Raw genomic sequence first — 24,609 nt, 5'->3', positions numbered from 1 at the left:
ACTATAAGCTGCTGGAGAGCAAACAGTCTATCACTTTATTAGTTTCTGTATAGTTTTTGCACACTGTGTCACTCAATAAATATGAAATCAATACACCCAACTTTCTTGGGCAACTCATAAGCTATCTAAGTCTTGCTAGAGGTATTTCCCTTTAGGTAACAAAGCTGAAAAGAAAGTGAGGAAGTTTTTACCATATAAGTTAAGAAAATTAAAAATGACAATTAAATAGCAGCTACCCTTAAGGTGCAAGGAAGTGTTTCTGGTGGGGAAGAAGTACAGGGGTGGGGGGCCATGAGGGCTTCTGGATGCTGGCGATGCATTTTTTAAAACCTGTGTTTTGGTTACCTGTGTACTCATTTGATAACGCTGTTATTGGTTAAACAGAACATTTGTATTTAATATGCTTTTTCTTTGTGTTTTATATCCAGTTTAAAATAAATAATTCTCTTTGAATGGGTTAATTAATGATGAAAGAGTGATTAGCTGCAGTCCTTCACTAATAACGATGAAAGCTCCATTTTAGTAAGAGTTTACCATGTACCAGGTACTCTGCACAAAGCTTTACACTGTCTCATTTAATTTGCCATGTACAGAATTATCAACCACGTACCATTATCATCATTTTACAGATGAGGACACCGAGGCTCTGGAAAGTTCATTATTCGCCTAAGCTCTCACAGTGAGGAAATGATGAAGGTAGGATTAGAATTCAGGCGTGTTTGGCTTCAAAGCCAGTCCTCTTCCTCATGGACTACACCCATCTGTGATTATCATACCCACAGAATTTCCAGGGAAATGTACTTTATACAGCTACTTTGGTTTATTTTTACTGATAAATAGAAAAAAACTGTTCAAATATTTACCAGAAAGTCCCAGGTTGACTGCCATTTCACAGCTTCGGGAACTAGCCCAGATTGGAGCTGAGGGATATCTCTGGAGAGAATGTAGATTCTTGCAATTTTTGAACTATTAAAATACTAGATAATTTTTAAGTATTATGAAAGAATCAGTTTTTTGTTAGGAAGAGAAAATTAAAAATCTGTACACAAAAGACATTGCCCAATCCAAAATAAACTAAAACATGGCAAATTTTTGAGAATTGATAGGTATAAGAAAAAATAGTATCCATTTGACCTTGATGCTAGAAACATTCTCCTTCAAATAGCCCAGAAGTCAGGACACTGGACCTGCAGATAAGGATACTTAATACTAAGACACTATTTGGCACTGTTGTAAAAAGATATTTACTTGGTCTTATTTAAGTAAATGCAATTTATTGCTTTTCAAGTTTTAGAATAAACTTGATAGTCAAATCATGAACATAAACATAACAATCTTATTGAATAATTATTATGTGCTAGTCACACTTCTAACCACTTTACATGCACTGACATTTATTTCTCACAATACTATGAAGCAGGACTGATTTTTCTCTCTCCATAACACAGATGAAGATACCGAGTGACAGATAGATTATATTGTTCGCCCAAATTTCATTAGCTAATGTTGAATAGAACCAAGTTCCAATAAAGCCTGTCTGCTACAGACCCTGTTCATATAACCACAGCACTATCATATTATAGAACAGAATGTAAACGTTATTAACTTTGCAAACATGAATATAAACATGTGGATAGAAACTAGGATTCGGGAAACAGAGAAGTAGTGTAAGAAACCAGTAAGGGTCACTCTGTCCTCGTCTTGCTTGGTTAGTTTTCTCTTGCTGCATAACAAATTACCACAAACTCGGCAGCCTAAAACAACACCCATTTATTATCTCACAGTTTTTGTAGGTCAGAAGTCTTGGCATGAACCAGCCGGGTTTTCTACTCAGAACCTCACCACGCCGAAACCAAGGAGACAGCAGGCGCTGTGATCTAGTCTCAGGCTGGGGTCCTCTTCCCAGCCCACTGGTTGCAGCAGACTTCATTCAGTTCCTTGCAGTTGTAGGATTGCTGTTCCCCCACAGAATATTCCACAAGCAGCTCACAACATGGCAACATGGCTGTCTGCTTTCTTCCAGGCCGGTGGGAGAGCAGCATCTTCTTTTAAATGACTCAACAGATTAGGTCAGGCCCACCCAGGATGTATCCTCTTGATGAACTCAGACTTAACCGATGAATGACAGGTCCCGCCCACACTTAAAGGAAGGGGGTTATAACAGGACGCACGCCAGGGGATAGAAACTGGGCGGGCCATTGCAGAATTCTGCCTGCTAGTTAGGAAGCAGAAAAATAGCATCCAAAGTTGACAGATGAAGAACAGATATTTAGCCATATTATTTAAAATAAATATTAAATAAATAAAATTAAGACTCATTATAACACCAATTGTAAGATGGCAAAAAAAGAAAGAAAATATGTAATATAACTAGCGGATATTGGGAGGGAGGAGAGAAAAAAATGTCGGGAGCTGAAAGTGAGCTAAATTAGTAGTTCTTAGCCCTAATTTCACAGCAGAATCATCTGAATATCTTGAAAATGACCAATGCTTAGGATCCACCCAAGAAAAATTAAGTCAGAATCTATAGGGAACAGTTGTGGATATGTTTTAAAAGCTCTTTAGGTGATTTTAATCGGTAGCCAGGTAGAAAACCACTGAGTTAAATCTTCATCTTTCTTAATAGGGAGTTTGTAGGTTTTTGTTTTCATTTGGTTTTTGTTTTTCCTTAAAGTTGATAAAATAATAGAGGTGTCATCCTGTCATTTAGAGACGTGGACATAATTATGAGAAAGGGTTAATGTGGCTGCCTCGGAGGGGAAGTGGGGCTGGTAGAAGGATTTGCCAATTAACACTCAGTCTAAACCTGCCTGTACCATTTGATTTTTTTCCTTCTACCATCTGCACTTATTATGTTGACTTATAAAAAATGTTTCCAAGTTTATAGTCCCTTCAACAAGTCAAGAGTCAGTGCTTCCTATGTGGTTAGTACTAAAACTTTACCAGCTGATATGACCTGAATATTACCTGCTTTTCTTTGAAGAAGTCATAGGCACTAAAGTGAATAAAATAAGGACTGTGGTTTACTCCTTCAATGTAGAAATGCAGATAATTTTCAACGCCGTCTCATTAAAAAAAAAAATTCCACCCCCTCACAGCCATTTTTACTTCCTTTGTCAGTCAGTACTAGTTCAGGATAGCTTTTGTATTTGTTTCCCGGGGCTGCTGCAACAAATTAGCACTAACTGGGTGGCTGAAAACAACCCAGATTTATTCTCTAACAGTTTGGGAGTCCAGACGTCTGAAATCAATTTCACCATCCCAAAAGCAAGGTGTGGGTTGGCAGGGCCACGGTCCTTCCAAAGGCTCTAGGGAGAATTGACTGCTTACCTCTTCCAGCTCCTGGTGGCTGTCGGCATTCCTTGGCTTGTGGCCACATCACGCCAATCTGTGGTCACATTGCCTTCTCCTCATCCGTGTCAAACCTCTCTCTGTGTCTCTCTTATAAGAATACATGTGATTGCATTTAGGGTCCCCCTGGATAATCCAGGATAACCTCCCCCACTCAAGAGCCTTAACTTAATCCCATCTGCAAAGTCTCCTTTTGCCATGTACGGTAACACTTACAAGATCCAGGGATTAGAACATGAATGTTCTTGCAGGACCAATAGTTAATCTACCATACTTTTATTCTCTAGATTTTTAATCATTAAGCTAGTTTCCAATGTCTGTCCAAATGATGGAAATATCTCTGAGGTGAAAATGAAATTTTAAAATCTAATTTATTTGGGACTCTGGAAATACTGCAAAAGTAAAATATATGATGCTAAGAAGTGTCCACACTTTTCAGAGTTAAAGATTTTATTTTGCTTGTTTGTCATATCTCTTACTATTTTATGTATACTCTCCTGATTTTATTTATTAATATTTGTCTTCCGTTTTTTTTTTTCCTCTTAAAGTATTTTGTGTTTCATTCTCTAAGTTGGTAAAGGGTAAATATGATGAACTGAATAAAAATATGCCTACAAGTAATTCATGTTTTCATGTATTCTTTGTTAATAACTCTTCTGTTCAAGTCATGATAATTTTTTTCAACATTAACTTTGTTTTTTTAAAAAAGGTTTTTGCCATTTGTACATATTTGCTTTAAACAACAAGAAAACTCTGTGGATATGAAGTCTCTGTTTACTTGTAGTCTGAGAGAATGCCTCTAATCCCTAGGTGTTTAAAACTCCTTCCTTTTACAAGAATAATATTATGAAATGTTAGCCATATTAGACATACTCAGAGCTCATAATAAAAATCGTCCTCCTTTTTCTCTCAGGTTCTTCTCTCCTTCTTTTGAAGTTCTTGAAGAAAAGAGAAGAAAAGAAGGAAGGAAGGAAGGAAGTCACACAGGAAAAAAGTATCAGAAGGAGTTTCATAGTTCAACACCCAGAGCATGTACTTGCTCCAGTGCTTCCATTCACTGGGTCCTCAGGGTGGTGCGGTGACCTGGGACAAAGCGAGGCCACTGTGGTTAAACAAGGGGGGAAAACGGAGGGTTCTTGTCTGGATCTCAGAGGGAGGCCTGGTGCCCTGTGCAAATATGGATAAACCACGCTACTTGTAAATTTCTGGGTTTTGGTTCTTTAAACCAAGCTGTGCCTCCTCCGGGGGCTTAGTGGGAAAGCCATCTAACATTTTCTTCCCTGTGGTGACCGTGTTCCGATCGTGATAAAATGTCTTAAAGGTTGGCTTTGAAAAATCAATGTCCAGCATGACTTCTGTGTGGATGGTGCTGCTCCAGTTCAGGTATTAATTTTAGAAAAGGGCTTTAAAGAAACACTTGCCTAATTTTCCAATCGAGCCCTTCCTTTTGTATTTCTGAGAAATTGTTCATCCTTCTAAATATCAAATTTGGAGGCGTAGTCAATTATAAAAACATGAAGTATTTTCATAGCCCAAACTTTCTTCCCAACCGCACATCTTCCCTGTGTTTGTGTGTGGGTATATATGCATGTGTGTCACGCGTGTGGGAAGCAGAGGGGACGAGCTCCATGTCACGCCACTGCTTACAAATACCCCGGTGGCTCCCCAACTCCTTGCTGCGGCCACAAGCTCCTCTGTGACCGCAAATTTCCACTTCATTCCCATCTGGGGGCAGCCTGCCCTCAGACACTGATCAAGATGCCCGCGTCTTCTTTCTGTGGCTCTGATTTCCCAGCCTCCTTCCTGGGCTTTGGCATTTCCTGTTCCTTCTACCTGCAAAGCTTCCTCCCAGACTATTGCCTGGTTCTCTCCGATCGTTCGGGCTCCAGATCAAACAGCATGCCCTTCCCTCACCATCCTCCCTTTCACTCTCTCTCCTGAGACTGGTGCTCTTCATAACACTTGCCCGCTGTCTAACATGATCTATTCTTTGCTTATCTTTTCGTCTGTCTCTCCCACTTGTATGTAAGCTTGTCTGTGCCATCGATCTCTAGACATCCAGCTCCTAGAACCGTGACTAGCACAAATTGGGTCTATTGAAGCTTTTACATTTCCTTTCCCTCTTGTCCTCGGTTTTTTATCCTGTGACCAAGTTATAATAAGAAGTACTTGATGGCAGAAGATCAGGGAAGGACTTGGAGGTCCAGGATCTTGAGGAAGGCTTGGGCATCGGGGGATGAGGGCTAATGCCACCCTCCACCCACCCCAACCTCAGGCGGCCCAGCACAGCTGAGAAACATCTTGTTACCTCTTCCCGCAACGTACACCTGGACTCTGGAGCATGTCGATAAGTTAATGATCCAGGAGCCATCGGCTGTTTCTAATACACGTGCTTCAGGCACGGCATGATTAAGCACGCTGGAAAGACGGCACACATTCCCACACCCATGGTGCACACGCTCTGCCCTTGCTCATGCCCGGGAAGGGGCTGATTTGGTGAGTCACTGCAGGTGAGGGGGAAGCCAGGCCCAGAGGAGACTGCAGCGGAGCCCATGGTTTTTTTGCCGCCGAGGAGAGCTGAAATGGAATCTCCTCGCTACACAGAAGTGGGAGGCGGGGAGCAGTGATAGCGGTGGTCCTGTCTCTGCCCAGGCTGAATAACTTTCATCATTGCTCAATTTCAGTTGAGTTAAAAGCAGACAGATTGTTGTTGTTGTTGTTTTTAGTCTTTTTTCTCCTTTCAGTAGGTATCCAAAAGTCTAGAAATTGATATAATTTAAAGTTAATGAAAAGAAAGTTCAGCAGCTGCATCGTGTTTCATGCCATTCTTTCCTTCTTCTTGGGTGGGGCCTCTCCCCAGCCCTCTAGCTTTCTGTTGTGTTGCCAGAACGCTGCTCAGAACGGAGCAGGCGGTTCTGAGGTCATGGCAGGCTTTCCCGGCCTGATTTCACATTAGTCACTTACCAAGATAAGCTGGAGCCGGGTCCTTTTTTCAAGTTGAGCAGGTGAAGAATGATTCTCACGGTTCTGGCGGCATGACCAATGGTGGTGCTCATTTCTCTCTACCTACTGATGCCCAAGTCCAGTGGGTTTTAGCTTTATGTTGTATAGTTGGTCCCTCTCTCACATGCAGTGGGGAGGAGTAAGACCTGAGTGTTTTGGAAGGAGTTTACGTAATTAACCAAGTTATCCATTCTTTCTGGGTGTTGTGTGTTTGCATTGGTTGGTTGTATGAAAGACATAGATAAAAATTCAGTGGAAGCTTTTCCTGCGGTGTGATTTCATGAGCATGACCGGGGACTCCCTGATCACTGTTTTTCTTGCCAGCATAAAATGACCTTCAGAATGTATCAGTGTCAGGCCGATTAATTGCCACTGGAAATTTTCTTTAGAGTCCCTCTCTACTTTCTTCTTTTTCCTTGTGTGCCAGTAATTATAAGATACCTCCTGAGAGGTCCACTTGCAACCCCACTAAAGGCAAAAGGACTGACACAGGACTGGACGGCTTGAGGATGTGATGGAGAAGAGAAATGGTTTTCTTTACTTTCCCACCAAACCTTTCCATGCAGCCTGGAAGGGCTGGCTCTGAACTCTCAGGACTCTTTAAAAGTACCAGCACGTATCTCCCCAGAGGACCAGTCCAGCTTTGACAGGGACATCACCAAAGGCATAGGAAGGTGATGGGGAAGGAATATCTAATGCTGATTGGCTATAGTGGCATTTGGAGTAGAGCCAGGAAGCCAATCTCACTTCTGAAGACTTGGAGTTGGTGGGACTGTCATTCCCTGTTACAGATCTGATGCCTCAGTGAGAAAGCCCAACACATACTAGTTTCAGAGAGGGCTTGTGGTATTAGCCAGAAACCAGACTTCAATTTAAAAGTCTGAAGTCTACCAGAGATTTTTCTAAGAAAGCACACTCTGGAAATCTCTATTTCAAGTGTTAACTGTGAATGTGTATCCTTTAATGACTAAAGCTGGGTTTAGTTGTAGGAAAAAGGATCCCTCCTTGCAGCAAGTCGTAACTGCGCTGTTTTCCTGAACACCTGGTCAAACATAATAAAATAATCCCTCTCTTCTTCCATCTCTGGCCCATGTTTTCAGATGCAAAAATGAGCTGGGAAACAGGACTGATAACAGGTAATGGTAATGATAAGCATAAATTGAGCCCTTAGAATGTTCCGGGCACTCTTCCCAGCACATTACAGATATTAACTCATGTAAGCCTCACAAATGACCCTAGGAGGTAGGTGTTCTTTTTTACCCCCATTTTATGGATGAGGGAACTTAGGGACAGAGTAGTTAAGGAGTCTGTCTGAGTGTATATAGAGCTGGTAAATGGTAGCAAAATGGTAGCAAAACCTAGACTTGGACCCCGGGAAGCTGACTGGTCTTGAGTCTGTTTTTAACCACTGAACCACACTGAGGCAGACGGGAAGTTCCCTTGGGGACTGCAGTGGCCAATGTTATATAATCAGCATCAAGGGCACATTCTCAAAGAAAGAGGCTATTTGGTCTGCCCCTTAGTGTTTCCTAGTCACACTTACAGCTATGCCTCTTCAAGTGAGCTCTTGGGTCCCCTCAAATCACCTTTTCTCTTCCTTCACTCGAGAGTCATTGAGGTTGGGAGAAGATGCATAACTTTTATTTTACTTTCTTTCATTCTAAAAGAAAAAAATAGACAAACCTCCTAGGATATATTAGCAAAATTAATGTAGAGGTTTTGCCCTGTCCTAGAAAAAAAATCAAGTACGTGCCTAGCCTCCTTGACAATATTCAGCAGGGATTTCAAACCTGTTGGAATTAGAGTTTGTGTGATTGCAGATCCCAATCAAACAGTAAAAGTTTCAAAATCATAAGGTAAAGAGTAAAAAGAAAGGGGAGATAAAGCAAAACCGTGTCAGTTTTAAGCCAAAAATTTATGTTAAAAAAGAAATCCAGAGAAAGAGTTGAGCTGAGTGACCTGGAGCAAGTCATTTAACCTCATCTGACCTCAGTTTTCTCATCTGTAAAATGAGCAACCTGGGCTGGAGGCATTCCTTCTAACTCTAGCACAATGATTTTAAGATAAGAAGTAACCCTGAAAGAGGTGAGAGTAACTATTTTTTTTTCACTTTTTATATTTTTTTCACTTTTTATATTTTCCTTATTACCATAAAACAAGTAAAATAGAAACAACTTTTGACTACAAGAGTCAAACTTTAAAACTTAAGAGCTGAAAAAGATTTCTCCCCTTTGCTTTGTGTCAAGGGCCATAACTGCACTTGGAGAACAATGCCCAGATGTAGAGTGTGGATGGAAGTGTAATCTGGGGGCAGAAGAAGAGAAATACTATCTCTAAAAAACATACTAAAATCCAGTAATTTCAAAAAACCCCCGCCTGAAGCCTGATTCCCCTTAAGAAAGAATTCATGCACCTTTGGTAAATCCTAGATTTCTAGAGAACACAGTGTGAAAACCTTAGTGCTTATCTTTAAGTAGCTCACATGTTCATTCACTCTGACCTTCAACTCTTTTTCATCCAGAAACTGCTTTGTGTTACAAGAGTAATGAATATAAAACTCTGCAGGCAGATACCCAAGAGTTTTCATGCTCATGTCTTCTTGGTCCCTTTCCCTGGTTTTGGTTTTTCCTCCTCTGCGTGAAAAAAAAAGCAGAGGAAGAGAGGAAACTAGGGGAAGGAGGGAGAGGTGGTTTGGGATCCAGTGTGATGTTGGCTGTGTCCCTCTTTTGACCTCATAGAACCACTACTGTTGGTGCCATGGATGTGGCTTGGAGTGTCTGCTCATGGTCAGATCAGATCCCATGACATTTCCCCCAAAGACAAGGAAGGCATCTCTCCTCCAGCAAGACAGTTTGCTCATGTCTGTACTTCATGCCTATTTTTAATTACTGACATGCTGTGAGTCTAACTCTCATCTATCTTAGCTCTTCAGAGGACCCAAGATGTCAATTTATAGAACTCTACATTTAGTCTTGAGCAGAGCAGGCTTGCGTTTTAAGCCTACTTCTGGCACCACCCCATGGGGCCTCTGGGGCAGACACTGTGGCCTGGTAAGAACAACTTTGGAAAAGGCCTCCAAAATTTTTATCTGGTGGATTCCAGGCCTGACCTTGACTATCAGGACATGGATCTGTAAAATTTACAGATACCAGCTTGCTACGAGCCATCTTATTGTCACATAAAGGTCCTTACCAGGGCTTTGCCAAGGTCCTGCCCCTACATGGAACCTGAGTTACTAGTGCTGAGCAGGGCTCAGGGACAGAGCTAATGGATGGGTAGGAAGAAAATAACTCTACCAGCTGGGTTTAAAGAAAGAAGTCGTATGTGTCTGTGTAAACACTGAATTCATAAACCCACCGGAGTCTCCAAAGCAAAGATGGCAGGACTGTTCTTCCCAGTATACACTGCTCGTTACTACAAGCTTGTGTTACCTTTTCACTCTTTTCAAAGCTATGTGAGGTATTTATTATTATAATCTGAAGCCACCTGCATCTATAGGGGTAGGGAGTGGCCCATGGGCTGGCTCTGGGCTCTGAAAGTCTTATTCTGGCCCTGGCATAATTTATCCTCTGGACTCCCAGACACCAGGCTTTGGAAGCTCTGATCCAGTTTGCTCACTGAGCAGAAATCATGGCTGGGGAGTAAACACAAGAAAATTGTTTGTATTGCACTTTCCAGTGTTTTCAAGGGGCAGATGGACTGCTGGTTTTTGTACTTAGGCTCCAAAAGATAGAAGCTATTAACTTGTGTTTCTGCAGAGTGCTTTGCTGTAGAAATTTTGAGTGCTACCACTATTTTCCTGATTTCCTGATGTGCCCCATGAATATTTGTGGACAGTTTATCATCATCATGATCATCATCGTCATCAAACACTTACTTAGCACTGACTATAGGCACTGTATTAAATCTATTACATAAAATACTAGCTCATACATCTATTACATAAAATACTAGCTCATTCATTCTTCACAAAATCCCCATTTATTTTCCTTCAGATAAGGAGACTGAGGCAAGGAGGCACAAAGAGATGAGATGGCTTGTCCAAGGCCACACTGGAAGTCAAAGCCAGGTAGCCTGGTTCCAGGACTGTACTCTTGAGGACCATGATATGTGTTCTCTCAAATACATGTAGTTGCGGAATTCAAGGGCTCCTCAAAATATTGTTCTGGGATTACCCAAGTCTCGTTAAAGAGGACTGTGTTTTTGCATATTATTTTCATGTACTTAAAATATGTAGACTAGGCCGGGTGCGGTGGCTCACGCCTGTAATCCCAGCACTCTGGGAGGCCGAGGTGGGCGGATCATTTGAGCTCAGGAGTTCGAGACCAGCCTGAGCAAGAGCGAGACCCCATCTCTACTAAAAATAGAAAGAAATTATATGGACAGCTAAAAATATATATAGAAAAAATTAGCCGGGCATGGTGGTGCATGCCTGTAGTCCCAGCTACTCGGGAGGCTGAGATAGGAGGATCCCTTGAGCTCAGGAGTTTGAGGTTGCTGTGAGCTAGGCTAACGCCACGGCACTCACTCTAGCCTGGGCAACAGAGTGAGACTCTGTCTCAAAAAAATAAATAAATAAATAAATAAAAATAAAATAAAATATGTAGACTATTCTTAAGGAATTTTTTTACTTTAAATTTTGTTTTTATTGTGACCTTAAAGTGATAATTTATTGATATTTTTAATTCTACTCCTTTCTCCAGTCTCTTAACTTCTCTACTTTTGACCCTGTCTCCAAAATTCCCTAAACCAGAAGTATTTTTAGAACTAGAAGAGGCCAGGGAACAAAACAAGAAGGGACAGTGACACCATTAGAAATCTCTGCTAGTTTGGTAAATTTCCATGATTTCCAGTTGGAAGAATTTTTTTTTCTTATAGTTTTTGGGCAGTATCTGAATGAAGCCATTCTATAGAGAGTTAGATAGGATTTTATTAATAATCTTCAGAGAAGATGATTTCATATACTACAGAAATAGGGATTCTACAAGATTCCTTGGTAATTTCTTTCATTTCTTACACATTCATAGTTAGGAACTTCTTCCTAATGTCTATTCTAAATCCTTCCTACATAGCCAGTTGGCGCTGAAAAAGAAAATGGGTTTGTAATGACACTTCCATGAGCTATGCTGAGCACTGCCTTTTCATTCTTGTCCTTGCAGTTTAAATAGTCCCCACCCATATTTGGATGCAGGTTGTATACAAATAAAATGGAAGCAATCCAGATTTCTCATTTGAGGTGAACTTGAACTTCACCTTGTCTCCTGGCAATAAGAAATCAAAAGAAGTAGGGTTTTTTTTTTTTTTCCCCCTCACATTACTTTAAAGTTGGTGGGTTTTCCAAATTATGTGTCCTATAATGGAGGCAAGTATGTCCTTCAAGAAGCTTGGACCCAAAGACTAAAAGGGTCTTCAGTGATTAGGGGAAATTCCTCTTTTAAAGCCACAATGGAAAGCTCCTTCTACTGCCAACTTTTTGAAACTCGGTGAGCTGAATACGATGAGAACTGAGCCACATCTGCACACAAAACTCAGCACAACGCAGTTTTTTGCACTCTCAGTTTGGCAGCTGCTGTCCAAAGATCCGTGCATTGAACTTGGTGGACTGGCACCTGAGGGGAGGCATCCAGGGAAATGGGAGGGAAAACCATCGCAAGGGGAGACGGCCCCTCACCTCTTGTCTTCATGCTGCCCAGGGAGGCTTCACAAGGCGGTTGGAGATGGCTGCACCTCACCAAGTTCAGGGACCCTTTCTGAAAGCTTTGCTGAGGACTCTCATGTCACTGAGCAGGCAAAGAAATGTGCCTCCACCTGAAACTGGTCACGTAGCTAGTCCCAGATGAGAAATGTCTGCTGCAGAAAGAAATAAGCAAAGGCCTTGTGGGATCCTTGAAAGACTCTGAGGTCCATGGGGAGGAGTGAGCAGGCTGGAGCAGGCTGTCCCCTCTCTCTCTCTCCAGCGTCTCTCCCCAGGGCTGCTCTGGCAGCAGAAGCAGATGGAAATGCCACCTAACACAGAGTGTTTTATTCGTCCTGGTCTATACCCCTGCCTTAAACAGTGAAAGCTCCTTGGCAACTCCATGCAGAGGTTCTTTTCATTTTTAATTGAATCCTAAGAGGCATACTTTTTTTCCTAAAGGTGCCAGCTTAAAATAATTACTAGAATTCCCAACAGAGCTAATCAGAGATTCATAGACAATAAAAATGGAGGAGAAGACCTTACCCAATGGGTTTCTGTCATTCTGCTCAGAAGGCTCCTGCAGTCCAGGGCAGTGATCACAGTCCTTGGCATTGTGGGCTATTAATAGGAACCTTGAAATAAATCCCTGCCCTGTGAGATAAGAGAAACTGATTTCATTGCCCGGGTATCTCTCCTCCGATGACCAGACACCTTCCATTTTCATCAGCTGTTTATCAAAATCAGATTACTAAAAAGAATAATCAGATCAGAATTATTTATGCCTGTCTCAATCTTGAATTACAAATGACTTTCATGTGCTGCTTGAGCAAAGTACTGTGACCTATAGATGAACTGGCCTTTGTATTTCCTCTACCTGGTACTGAACTTGTAATTCCCCAAAGACCATAGTCATTCAGTCTCATTGTTGATTATTGATCTAAGTAAGATAGGTGAGGCAAGCTCCATGGGGGCTGTGGGTATGTGGGTAATAGATTCTTTGTGATAAGTCCTAAGTCACTAATGGGTTATTTCGAGTTCTCCCAAGTAGAAGACAATGGAGCATTTAGTAGGTTGTGGAGTTACGTAAGACATCTCTTTCCAAACAAAGAGGAGGCAGGACACCCAGCCAAAGGGTTGAGCACAGGAGGCTGTGTGGTCTGGTGGTTCCAGGGAGAGACGTGGGGCCAGGGCTTCCTGGGTTCAGCTACCAGCCGAGACTCTGACTCAGGGGGGACAGAGCCAAGTCTCTTGGCTTGAGGCAGACAGACTGTAAAACCAGGAGAGAGAAAACCACAGGTCTGTGCTCAAGGACTCTGGGGGAAAAACACATTTTGGGGGAAAAAAAAAAAAGATCTCCCTGGTAAGTTACAATTTGGGACTTTTTCAACAAGAAATGAGCATTTTTTCCTGCTTATTGGCTGACATGTCCTCCTCTGGGCAGCAACGTGAAGCCAAGCCAGTGTCTGAGGGTGTTCTGTGTGGGATGAATAGAGAAGCCCAGGGGTCTGAGCAAAGTTAGTCAACCTTGGTGAGTTGTCACAAGCAATGCTCTGGGAGCCAGGCACTGGGGACAAAGAGGTTCTGCATGAATTCTTCCCTTTTACTCATCCTGCCTTCCACAATAAAATGCTCTCTGAAATCGTGGGAGGAAAATCCCTTCCCTGACTCCTAGATACCTCCCTTCAACCAGTCTGAGCAGAGATTTGCTGAGATGTCAGCAGCAGCTGCTGACCCACACAGCTTCCCAAGCCGCAGTCGGAGCTGGGGCTGACGGACAGTGTTCTCCAAGGCCCACCGGCTCCGAAGCTCTGATTATGCTGGTCAGACAGAGTAGGCGGTTGCCCACACGGTTGGGTGGGAAGGACTACTGGGCAGTGCTCCACTCTGGCATCATGCCTCATTTCTCTGGATCTGAAAGGTGTTCTGATCTTTAGAAATACTGTTAAAATGAAAACAACATTTATGGGGATCTCTGTGTTTACCAATAGCTCAAGTTCACGACACCTTGGTAGAGTCTCATAGCCATGGGACAGGGGAGGAAGGAAGGGGCAGATTTTGCTGTGAAATGAGGTTAGTGGGGGTGGGGGTGGGGATGTCTCTTCTCTGGCAGAATAGAGATAGCCCAGGAGAGGAAAGAGAGAGAAATCCAGAAGCGAAGAGGGCCTTCTTGGTCATTTTCTCCAGAGCTGCCTGCAGTGGCTTTAAAATCTGGTGGGGCTGGGGGTTGTACCAGACGGTTGCTGCTACTCTAACCCAAGCCAGGCCAAGTAGAATCTAGGTTTGCACTGGTGGTCACCTCGTTCAGCCTCCAAATACACTGGTGGTGTTGCTCCTCCCCCCATTTGCCCCAGTGCACGTCCCCAGCCATTGGTGAAATAGCCAAGCTCAATGTCTGGAGCACTAAGCATTCCTATATTAAAATGAAGTAAGCTCGCTCTTTCTCTTTGTGATTTTATAACCATCCTTTTGTCACCTCGAGGCAACCTAGAAAAAAAAATTAATAAAAAATTAAATCTACTCTTATCAGTGAAGGTATCTAAGGGAACATTAAATATTTGATAAGACTCCTATCCTGAGTGAAAGAGAATTAAAAATAAGCCATTGAGGTTAGTGACAGCTATAATCACAAAATTTTGAGACTCTGGTTCCTCTGTTTTTGACAGTCCACTATGGCTGGCACACTACTCTCAGGCCTTCCTGTGACCAAAGGTCTAATAAGTGTGTGTCTGGGAAGATGTAGGGAGACCGACTGAGGGTGGATTTCACAAGATTACAGTCATTTTCTCTGGTCACTCTGCCACTGTTCCCTGTGATCCTTGAAAGTCATCCTCTTACTCTCTACGATCACACCTGGTCATGCAAAGACAATATAGTAAGAATTTCTGGGGAGAAGGGCATGGGTAGGAAATCAAACAGGGAACGGGGCACCCTGCCCAGAGAGAGCTGCAGCCAAAGTCTCCAGGTTCGGGGGCTCCAAAGCGCTCGCTGACTTCTCGTTGTGTGGTCCCCTTGTCAGGTATCACCTAAGTCTCCCCCACGACTCCTGGCAGCATCACATGGGCCTCGGTCCCATTCAGGGGCCCCTGCCGTCCTCTCCAGCAGGCGTCCGCGTGGGACAGGAAGGACCAGCCCACGTCCCATGAAAGAAACTCCAGGCCTCCTCATCCCCCGTCAAGAGGGTCTTGCTAAACAGAAGGCTTCACATTCAGATGAAATCTTTGTATTTGGATCACTGCTATAGTATCCACTTTTTCCCAGGCATAACAGATGAATACATGTCCACACTCCTTTGATTAAAGGATCTTTCTAATGACCTTCCCAAACAAGAAAGACTTCCTCTAAGCACCTACCCATGCTCTGGAAAGGATCAATAAACATAAATTAACATTTGTTGGAAAGAAAGGAAAGAATGAATTGTCTCTGCACTGACATCCCCATATATTAGTTTTATTTGCAGGTCCTTATAATCTGAATTTAAAAAAATATAATATCTAATATTAGTCCCATACTTTATAAACACTAACTTATAAAAGATATGAATAATAATTTATCATAACCTGTTAGATAGGCTCTATCAAGGGAAAATACAGATTACTGGCTGTATAATTTCAATAATTAAATTTGCCTCAAATTTAAAGATTCATGTTAGTGTTTTCATATCCAGCTTGGAGAATGAAGCTCCATGTGCTGTTTTCTGACTACACTCAAAAGTAAACCTTTATAATTCTTGAACGAGAATCAGTGACCCACAGAGTCAAGCATACCAAAGGTGCTTAATAGTTAGTTTTTAAATAAATGAGGGACTGTACATTACAACCTAATATACAGTGGACTGATGATGTACAAAAGCTCAATAAAGATTTGTTTTAAAAAGTTGAGGTTAAATATGCAGTTAGAAGTAATACGAAACATTAAGTTAGAAGTAATACGAAAAACAGGACAAATGTCTCAAGTTCTACTTCTGCCTGGCAGAAGAACTGAGATAAGATGGGCACATTCAAGAAGCATCCACACGTGCAAACCAACAAATAGGGATCCGACCTGCGCATATTTCCATGTGCCGTATGTCTATCAATAAACACTGGTGCTATCTTATTTTAAAAGCAAAATTTCTCTTTGAGGCCCATTTGATAATGTTTCTGGTTTATGAAAAGGGAATCACAGAAGGGAACAGCAAAGCAGAACTACTTTTCTAGTTTGATGTGGGGCAGGAGCTTGCATCAAGCAGAAGTGTCACAGGCTATGCACCACCTGGCTAAGGAAGGAAGAACCCAAGTGCATATTAAGCACCCTCTATGAGCCAGCCACGTTGCTAAGTGCTGTTTCACCGAACTGCCATGAGACAGTTATACTTTGCTTTGCATATAAGGAAACTAAAGACTGAATGGCTTTTCCAAAGTCACCAGAGCCAGTAAGTACAGCCAGACTTCCAACGCTAGGACCTACTGCCTTAACACTAAGCATAGGAAACCCAGCTCAGAGTATGTGTCCTAAATTGTTGCATTCTAAAGATTTTCTAACTCCATGAAACAAAAAGAATAGTCATATTTTTTGATATAATCAACTATTTAAATGCCTTGGAGTTGGTAAGAGGAGGTCCTTGAGTTCAGATCTGATATGGAAAAGGCTGTCAGTTTTTCTATATAATGAAATGTAGAATATGATTGCATATGTGGCACTCAACATGCATCTCATTCTTCAGGCCAAGCTTTATTTGACATTAGTAGCTATACAATTGAAAATCAGCATTTCAGGTACCTTTTGCAAGATTTTTTCCAACTCAGACTCTTTTTGCCTTAGGAGCAATTGCAACCTTGACTTCTATGATGGATGCAGAGTGCCAAAACAGAGACAGTGACTGGAACAAAGGAGTCCAAATGAATATTAGTTTTTGTCTATTCCAAAATCAGATTTTTGAAATAAGCACTACCCTGAGAGATTTTATGTGTACCAATTCATGTGTAATGAACAGTCATTTTAATGCACATCCAAACACAGTGTTTTCTAGTATTATGAAAATTTTATTAATAAAGAAATCTGCATTATACACATCCCCTTTAAAAACAACCACCTCAAACATGTAGAAACACTTTGTTTTCTATTTGCTACTTGATTAATACCAGAAGAATGAAACCACAACACCAAAGTACAGACCAGTATTTTTGAAGGGGATAATAATCATTTGAGATAATAAAGTACTAGAAAAATCAGAAGAAACAAATCAAGGTATTCATTTCAAAGGCTAAACCACTAATTCTTCATCCAAATGAATGTTTCCACTGTGAGTCAATATATTTGGCCATCAGTTCTTTTTAACGCTATCCTGAATGTACAATGTACATCTAAACGCACGATAGAACTCTTTGAGTATAGTAAGAACTGACAGACAACATGATTTACAGAAATTTATGGCCACATAGCAATAGTTCAGAGACAATCACTAGAAAATATAAAGGTGTGCTTCATGATAGGAAATGATTGGTTTTGCCGGGCAACTTTTAGGTTTGTTTCTGATGATCTTTAAATAACCACTCCACCATGGTCCTTTATCCCACCCTTCAGTAAAATGTTATAAACATATTCCACATATGCTGCATGCAAGAAAGGAAGTACAAGAATATTAAAAGACTCTGATGCCCTGGACATGAATAGAAAAATACGTATATAATGGGTTCTCGCTGTCAGAACAACACGCTGATGTCTGCAGCTGGAAACCCCTCAGCAAAGAGCATATACACTTTTAAGCCAAAGAGGGAAAAAAGTTAGGCCTGTTACTTGACTACAGTTTCTAGGGCTCTGGTGTAGCTATATTTTTAGGCATGGCTCCAAGGAGCAGCCTACACGAATCTGGATGGAGTGAGGAAGGCACAGATGGTGGTCACGTGAAGGCACAGACTGACTGAGTGGGCTCACTTACAAAGTCTGTACATTTAGGCTGCTGTATTCCTCCTATTTCAAGTACTGCCAAGACCCGGCTGTTCCCCTTCTTTCCAAAGTCTTGATTCATTTAATTCTCCTGAAGGAGGTGGAAGAGGAGGAAGATTGCGCAAATCTTACTGTTTTATGGTTTCGAAGAGACAGTCACCATCTTGGCTCCTTGTCAGATTTTAAATGTAACATTTTGCTAAGTGTAAAGCTGTGTATCTGTTCCTTTTCTGTTGCCGTTATTGTAACTTCAATATTTGCAAAACACAACATCAAAATACTTCAAATCCAGCCCAAAGCTGTTATTCATGCAACACAATTCTTACACGTATCAATATACAGTGAGCTCACAGCAAAGGAATCTTTTTTTGTTTCATTCTTTCTTTTTTGTTCCTTCTATTCACTTATGAATTTTTTTTCTCTCTTTGGGGATTTAAGAATGATTTGATCACACAATACTAAAATCCCCATTTTGTGTGTGTGTGTGTATGTGTGTGTGTGTATATTTGACTATTATGCTATTATAAAGCTTATTACCACATCAACTCTTATTGGTTGCATTATTTTTTAAAAAAGGAAGCACGTAAGCTAGTCTAACATTTGAAATATCCTATGAATCACTTATAAAGTATAGAGCACCTTAATGATGTGGAGAACCTTATTTTTTTAATATAAAAACCTGTAGTGTAGGCTATAAAAAATTGTTAAAGATATTCAGGATGTTCTTCTAGTGGTGCCTGATTCAGGGTAACTATCATTAAAGCGTTACTTTCTTACTCTTTAAAGGACAGCTTACAAATTCCAGATTCTTAGTAATTTTCCTCTTTCTGTAGGAAACCCTATCAAAAATCAAATGGATTCAGTTATTAGGATATTTTTAACAGGGCACAAACTATTTTTCAGGTCATCATCAGGATGCTTGGTATCCTGTCGACGTAATTTTTGTGTGTGATCAATTTTGCTCCAGAGACTTGTCACTGGCCTCTCCCATGTGCCTTGTTGGCCTGAGCTAAAATGGGTAGGAAAGCCATTTTTAAAGCAGGTCAAAACATAAAACGGTGTTTTATCTGGAGGACATAAAAGATATTTACAATCCTTGAGCTTACTGACTTAACGTTTTCCTTTTTACCTGGATATTTGTATTATGTGGAAATTGACACCATTATCACAGTCAATGGAATTATTCATCTTTCTTCTACAGCAAACAAGAAAATGTTTTTCTTTTAGGGTAGAATTTCATGATTAGTGAGGTATATCAATAGGCAACGTAGAGAGGCAAATTGAGCTCAATTTTTATCTTGAATTTGTGCTTTCAACAGAGAGCATGCAAATAGAGAAAGTTCTTGATAACATTTATGTTGCATGAATTTCCATTTTGAGCTCCTTCCTTAATACACTGAGAGAGCTCAGAATGTAATAATAACAGAAGTTCCCCCCCACAGGGGACTTGTGCTTTAAGTTACAGTCACTTAAAACAAAACTAAAACTACGGTCCAAGTCAATGGACATACTGCTCGAATAAGAACTTCAAAACATTATGTACAGGTTCTGTGCATACAAACCAGTAGTAGGATTATCAAAAGCAATAATACAGTTTCGTGAATGGAGCACATCAGCATTACTCAATCCTCCTCAAACATGCTTGGTTGTGATACTTCTCAACATATCACAAATGTGCTTTTTGTATCAACATTTCCTATTACAAATGCTCCTGTTTTTGTTTACATGAGTGTTTTTAACCTGAGCTATTAATGTAAAAAAATTTTTTTTCCTTGTGGTGCTTGGCTGTCAGAAGAAAAAAAAAAAATCTTTATGCCTCTTCTCTTGTGAGAGTAATTTCTCTTAACACCGACAGTGCTGCATAAGTAGAGTCAGAGCTCATTAAATAGACTTCTGAGCATAATTATAATTAACAATTAGCTAGAAATTAGTTTTAATGATTTGTTTTAGACGATAGAATAGAAGCATAACGTAATTATTTTTAAACCTTCTACATCATTAAGAACACAACTACTACCACCTTTCAATTATTGAGAAGCAGACAGTCATCCAAAGCAGTTAGCAAGTGATCTACTCACACAGCCCAACTAAGGGAGCCAAAGAAGAGGCCGCCGCCCCAACCCAGGTGTTTATAATTACTCAGCCTTTTGCAAAATCTCTCCCTTTTCTACCCTGCTCCTTTACGCTATTTCATGCCTTGAAGACATCTCTGCTAGGGAAAATAAAGAGATCCAACCTGGATAGTCAGCTCTTCCCCCACCTCCTGCCTTGCTCCAAGACACAGAGAGGACCAGGGTGGGAGGTGGCATCAGAGGCGGACCCCACAAAATTTAACAAGTGGGCCTGAAATTCACAAGTCCCATCATCAAACTAGACTAACAGGAAAGAAGATTATGTAAAGTAATGGATAAAATGAGTAATAGGAATAAACTCCAGACTGTAAAGATAGATCTATGCCATTCTTTCCCTGTTCAGTGTTCTTTTAACTTTTAATATCCCAAAATCAATTTGGGTCTTGTTTTTTTCATAAGACTGTTCAAAAATACAATAGAAACGTAAAGAAATAATCTTTTGGTTCCTGAAAAATATAAAAATATTCATTTTGAACAGTGATTATTTACTGTCAAAAGGTTTTTATTCCTTTCTTTGTTTTAAAAAAAAAAAAATTTGTTTTTTAACCTCAGCGAATGAGCGTGCTGTTTTCTCTCCCAACTTTGAGCAAGAAGGTTAGGCCTTCTGCTGCTGACTTTCGGAAGTTGTTAGGGAGCGCATCCTGACACCCACATAAAACACCTGGTACCTATGTTTCCACATCACAAAGCAGGCCAGCAAGCACACAAGGCCACAGACCAAGTTAAGAATCATCTGGATGAGTAAGAACAGTTTGAAAGTGCCAGTGACGCTGGTACAGTCAGTCACATCCCGGTACACAAAGGTCCTGCTGAGCGGCTCCGAGGAGGAGGCCAGTTTGCACTGGCAGGAGTCGAGCGCGGTCTCACAGGTAAACTGTGTGAGCTGCGAATAGTGGTGGGCGGCAAAGGCCACGGCCAGCACACAGACCGTCAGGCCCAGGGCACTCAGCAGGAAGTACGACAGCTGCAAGAAAGCACAAGAAAACCTTTCTGGTTACAAAGAACACTGGATGACTATTTGCAAAGCTAATGAATCAAAACTGTTCTTTTTCTTCTCTTCCAGAAATTCCCTGGTAGAGGGGCTGTCTCTCCTAAGAAACACAGCGCCCAACACATGCAAATAGCTCCCTGTTTATTTATCAGTGAGCAATCCTTAAGCCCTGCTCACATTTTCATTTGCCATCCAGATGCTGAGCCCTTTTCGTGAATTGTGACAGCCATATTAGCCTGACTGTGGGATGTTTATGTCTAAATGTGGCGATCCCAAGCGAGCTAGCTATTCCTGGGTGGCACATTGTGCTTATTTTGACCTTAAGAACTGCTGATATTAAGACTGAAACAAGACTAGGAAGTAAAGAACAGATTTCTGTAATGTCAACATCACATTGGCCAAAATTAGCAATGATTGGTAAACTAAAAACACAGGTTAATAATAATTTTTAAAAAGACTATGTTCAATATAGTGTTTGCCAAACTGTGTCCATGAATGCCAGAGTCCCAACCAAGAGGTGGCTGAGAGAAAAAAAATTATGGCTCCAGAAGGCAAGAGACATGATGTCAGCTTCATCACCTATGAATCTTATCCCGAGTCCAACTATAACTATGTAGTTCCTGAGCGTCAAAATAAGCTCCAAATGGTTCCTCGGCCACCAAAGTTTTGAATCCTGTTGACTTCCATGTTAGCCTCGGTACTGGAAAGGTCTGGTTAAAGCTCTCACTCTGCTGCTAAAGAACTATGGAATCTCTGAACAATTGAGTCATTTCACTTACATCTGAAATATTCAGTGGTATGGCCACAATACAATTTGTTTTACAGAACAAGAAATGTTTTCGTGATCGGACACCTATTGGAAACATTTCTCTTAATGACCTACCTGTTGAGGTTCTAGGTAAGGATCAGAGTCCTCAGCTTTTGGGACTGGTGTATGTTGTTCTTAGTACAAGATTTACAGCACCACAGTCAAAAGTTGCTCTTTACAGGGAACAATTCTGATGAATGAGAACTTCCCAAAGTAAGATTCCAGTCATTTCCAGGTTCAAATTAGAGTATCTCTGAAAAGATTATGTTCTCCTCCCACCTCTAATTATATATAATTCAAAATAAAAACATAGGCAAAACTATAAAATATCTGTAGGAAAGTCCTCCAAATAAGTGATCTTCCACACAATGATTTTGCACACGGTGACAATTTCAAATGTTTTCAAGTCTTAAATATGGAATATCGTACTTAAAATTTTATTTTTTCTCTTTCTTGAATGGGGGGTGTGTGTGTACATGTGCACACCTGTGTGCATAGTGGTTGCTGGTTCCCCAAGCATATATGTGGTTTGCCTGTAAGGGAATCCATCAGAGACCATATAATGCTTGACCGTATATCTGAGGTCATTGGAAGAAAATGGAACTGGTTGAAGCCATTTTTGTCTGAATACATCTTAATATGTCTTAACCAAGGAGTGCATGAATTTTTTAGCTCTTCTCACCAAAGATATCTTAAACACATACACTATTTTTCATTTTCAAATCATTTGAAGAGTTGTCAGATATAACCCAAGTATCTTCATCCATGAAACTTTATAGAAACATCTCATATCTCAGGGACATAACAAGGGGTATACTCATCATGTTTAGTGTTCCTTGGAGGAAGGGAACCAGATAAATACAAAGTGGCACCATTATACAATTTTAAATGGAAATATTTAATTTGTAATATAGAAAGTACCACCTTCATCCTGTCCCCAATGTTTTCAATGACTATATTTTATGCAAAAAATGGGAGTGCTTAGGCTAAAAAATATGGTTTTATTTTGTGGGGCTAATGGGGCAAAATTTTTGAACTATTCTGGGTTGTTCTGAAATATTCAGGCTTGATGATTGACTTCAATTCTTGGTGCCAAGAGCTGTACTGTGTGTATACGCCTCTTGTATCTGCATTTCCTGTGCAGCCGGCAGAGAACTGGAAACTATTTGCTCTGGGAACACTGGTATATCTTCTAGCCAGCAGTGAAGGCCCAAGTTAAAATGATCATTTCCTAACTGGTAGTCATCTACTTAGCAGAATGGCCCCAATAGGAGTTTTCTCTACATGTTTTACTGCCATCAATGGATGGAGGTGTAGGTGGGAGGGTGGAGTCTTGTATTAACCCTCATAACTCCAACACACATGCATCCTTAGATAGCAGATCTCTGTAACATTCACTGGGGCAATATCTTAAAGCAATGACAATAATCTCTCATTCTCATTCTGCAAATAATCTAAATAGTTGCAAAATATTTTATTCTCTCATGATAATCATAAAAATCCATTTGCTGAAAATGGAAATTTTGCCTATTTTTAAAAGATGACTTTTTGGCTCAGAGATAAAAGATTTGCCCAAGATCATTTAACAAGTGCACAGCAGTACTGGGTGGTGATTAAGAGCATAAACCAGGGAGCCAGATTGCCTGGGCTGGAATCTTGGTTCTGTCCTCACTAGCTGTAGTCCCTGGGGAAATTAATCAATGCCTGTGCACCTGTATTTCTTCATCTGTAAATTTGACGTGATGATCATAACAGCACCTACTTCATAGGATTATTATAAGGATCCAAAGACGTGATATCTGTAAAGAGCTTAGAACAGTGTCTGGTACGCATAGTAGCACTATTTAAGTATTTGTGAAATAAATAAATTAGTAGAGATGGGAAGAGGTGCCAGGTCTCGGGACTCAGGATATCAACTCTATTAGCTTTGTCTTCTTTTCTGTTATGTGGGAGTAATAATGCATAGCTGGCTTGTAGGAAGGATGTAAACATTTACACAAACACAGTGGTTGCTCAATTTTAATTGAGCGCTTAAATATGCTAGAAGCCGGCAAGAGCTTGGCTTCTTTTACTATGAATACATTTACATCCGTGCATATCTTGCACACACAATGACTGGGCTTCTTCCATTCGGAGAAAACATCAGGCCAAGGAAACCAGAGGGAGCCACGGAATCAAGTCTCTTATCCATTTTAAGACATAAATATATCCTTAATCCCCCAAAGCCTGTGGGCTGCCTCTGCAGCGCTGTAGCATTTTTCCTCCACGGCTTTTAACTCATCTGACAGCAACAAGCTTCTGGGTTAGAATATGTAATTTAAAATCAAGTGGCTTGCTTTACCTACACAGCACGAATAAACTATCAGCGAGAGTGTTTACGATGACCTTGGGAATCCGAACAAATATATCTCGATAAACGCCGGGCGCGGGAGGCATCTGTCGTGCGGGTGCCAGCCCGTTAGTCTGGCGCTCTGCCGCGGGCGGGGGCGCGGTGGCCCCGGGCGCTTATGTAACCGCAGTGCCCAGGCGCGTCCCCGCCCGCCCGCTCCCTGCCTCTAATTGGTACCCGGCTGCAGCTCTCACGTTCGGTGGCTTCGGGAGGAGGGTGGCTGTGCTTCGATTTAATTACCTTCCCCGGTGGCCTGGATGGTAAGGGCCCCTGTGCAGCACGCCGCTCGGGAGGAGGCTTGCCGCAGCTGCCCCGGGGGGCCTCCTGCATGTG

At 41.2% G+C, this 24,609-nt stretch overlaps 1 protein-coding gene across 1 annotated transcript in view; it reads right to left on the bottom strand.

Annotated features, from left to right (window-relative positions):
* Positions 1-20,639: 20,639 nt before the first annotated feature.
* Positions 20,640-24,609, bottom strand: part of SSPN (sarcospan) — a 31,544-nt gene continuing 27,574 nt past the window's right edge. The window contains exon 3 of the mRNA XM_069491070.1: positions 20,640-21,052. Coding sequence (XP_069347171.1) covers positions 20,684-21,052 — 369 coding nt within the window. The 3' untranslated portion in view covers positions 20,640-20,683. The remainder of the gene's footprint in view (positions 21,053-24,609) is intronic.

Source organism: Eulemur rufifrons, chromosome 16 (genome assembly GCF_041146395.1).
Source record: "Eulemur rufifrons isolate Redbay chromosome 16, OSU_ERuf_1, whole genome shotgun sequence".
Classification (NCBI taxonomy): Eukaryota; Metazoa; Chordata; class Mammalia; order Primates; family Lemuridae; genus Eulemur; species Eulemur rufifrons.
This window is presented reverse-complemented; position numbering and strand designations above follow the sequence as displayed.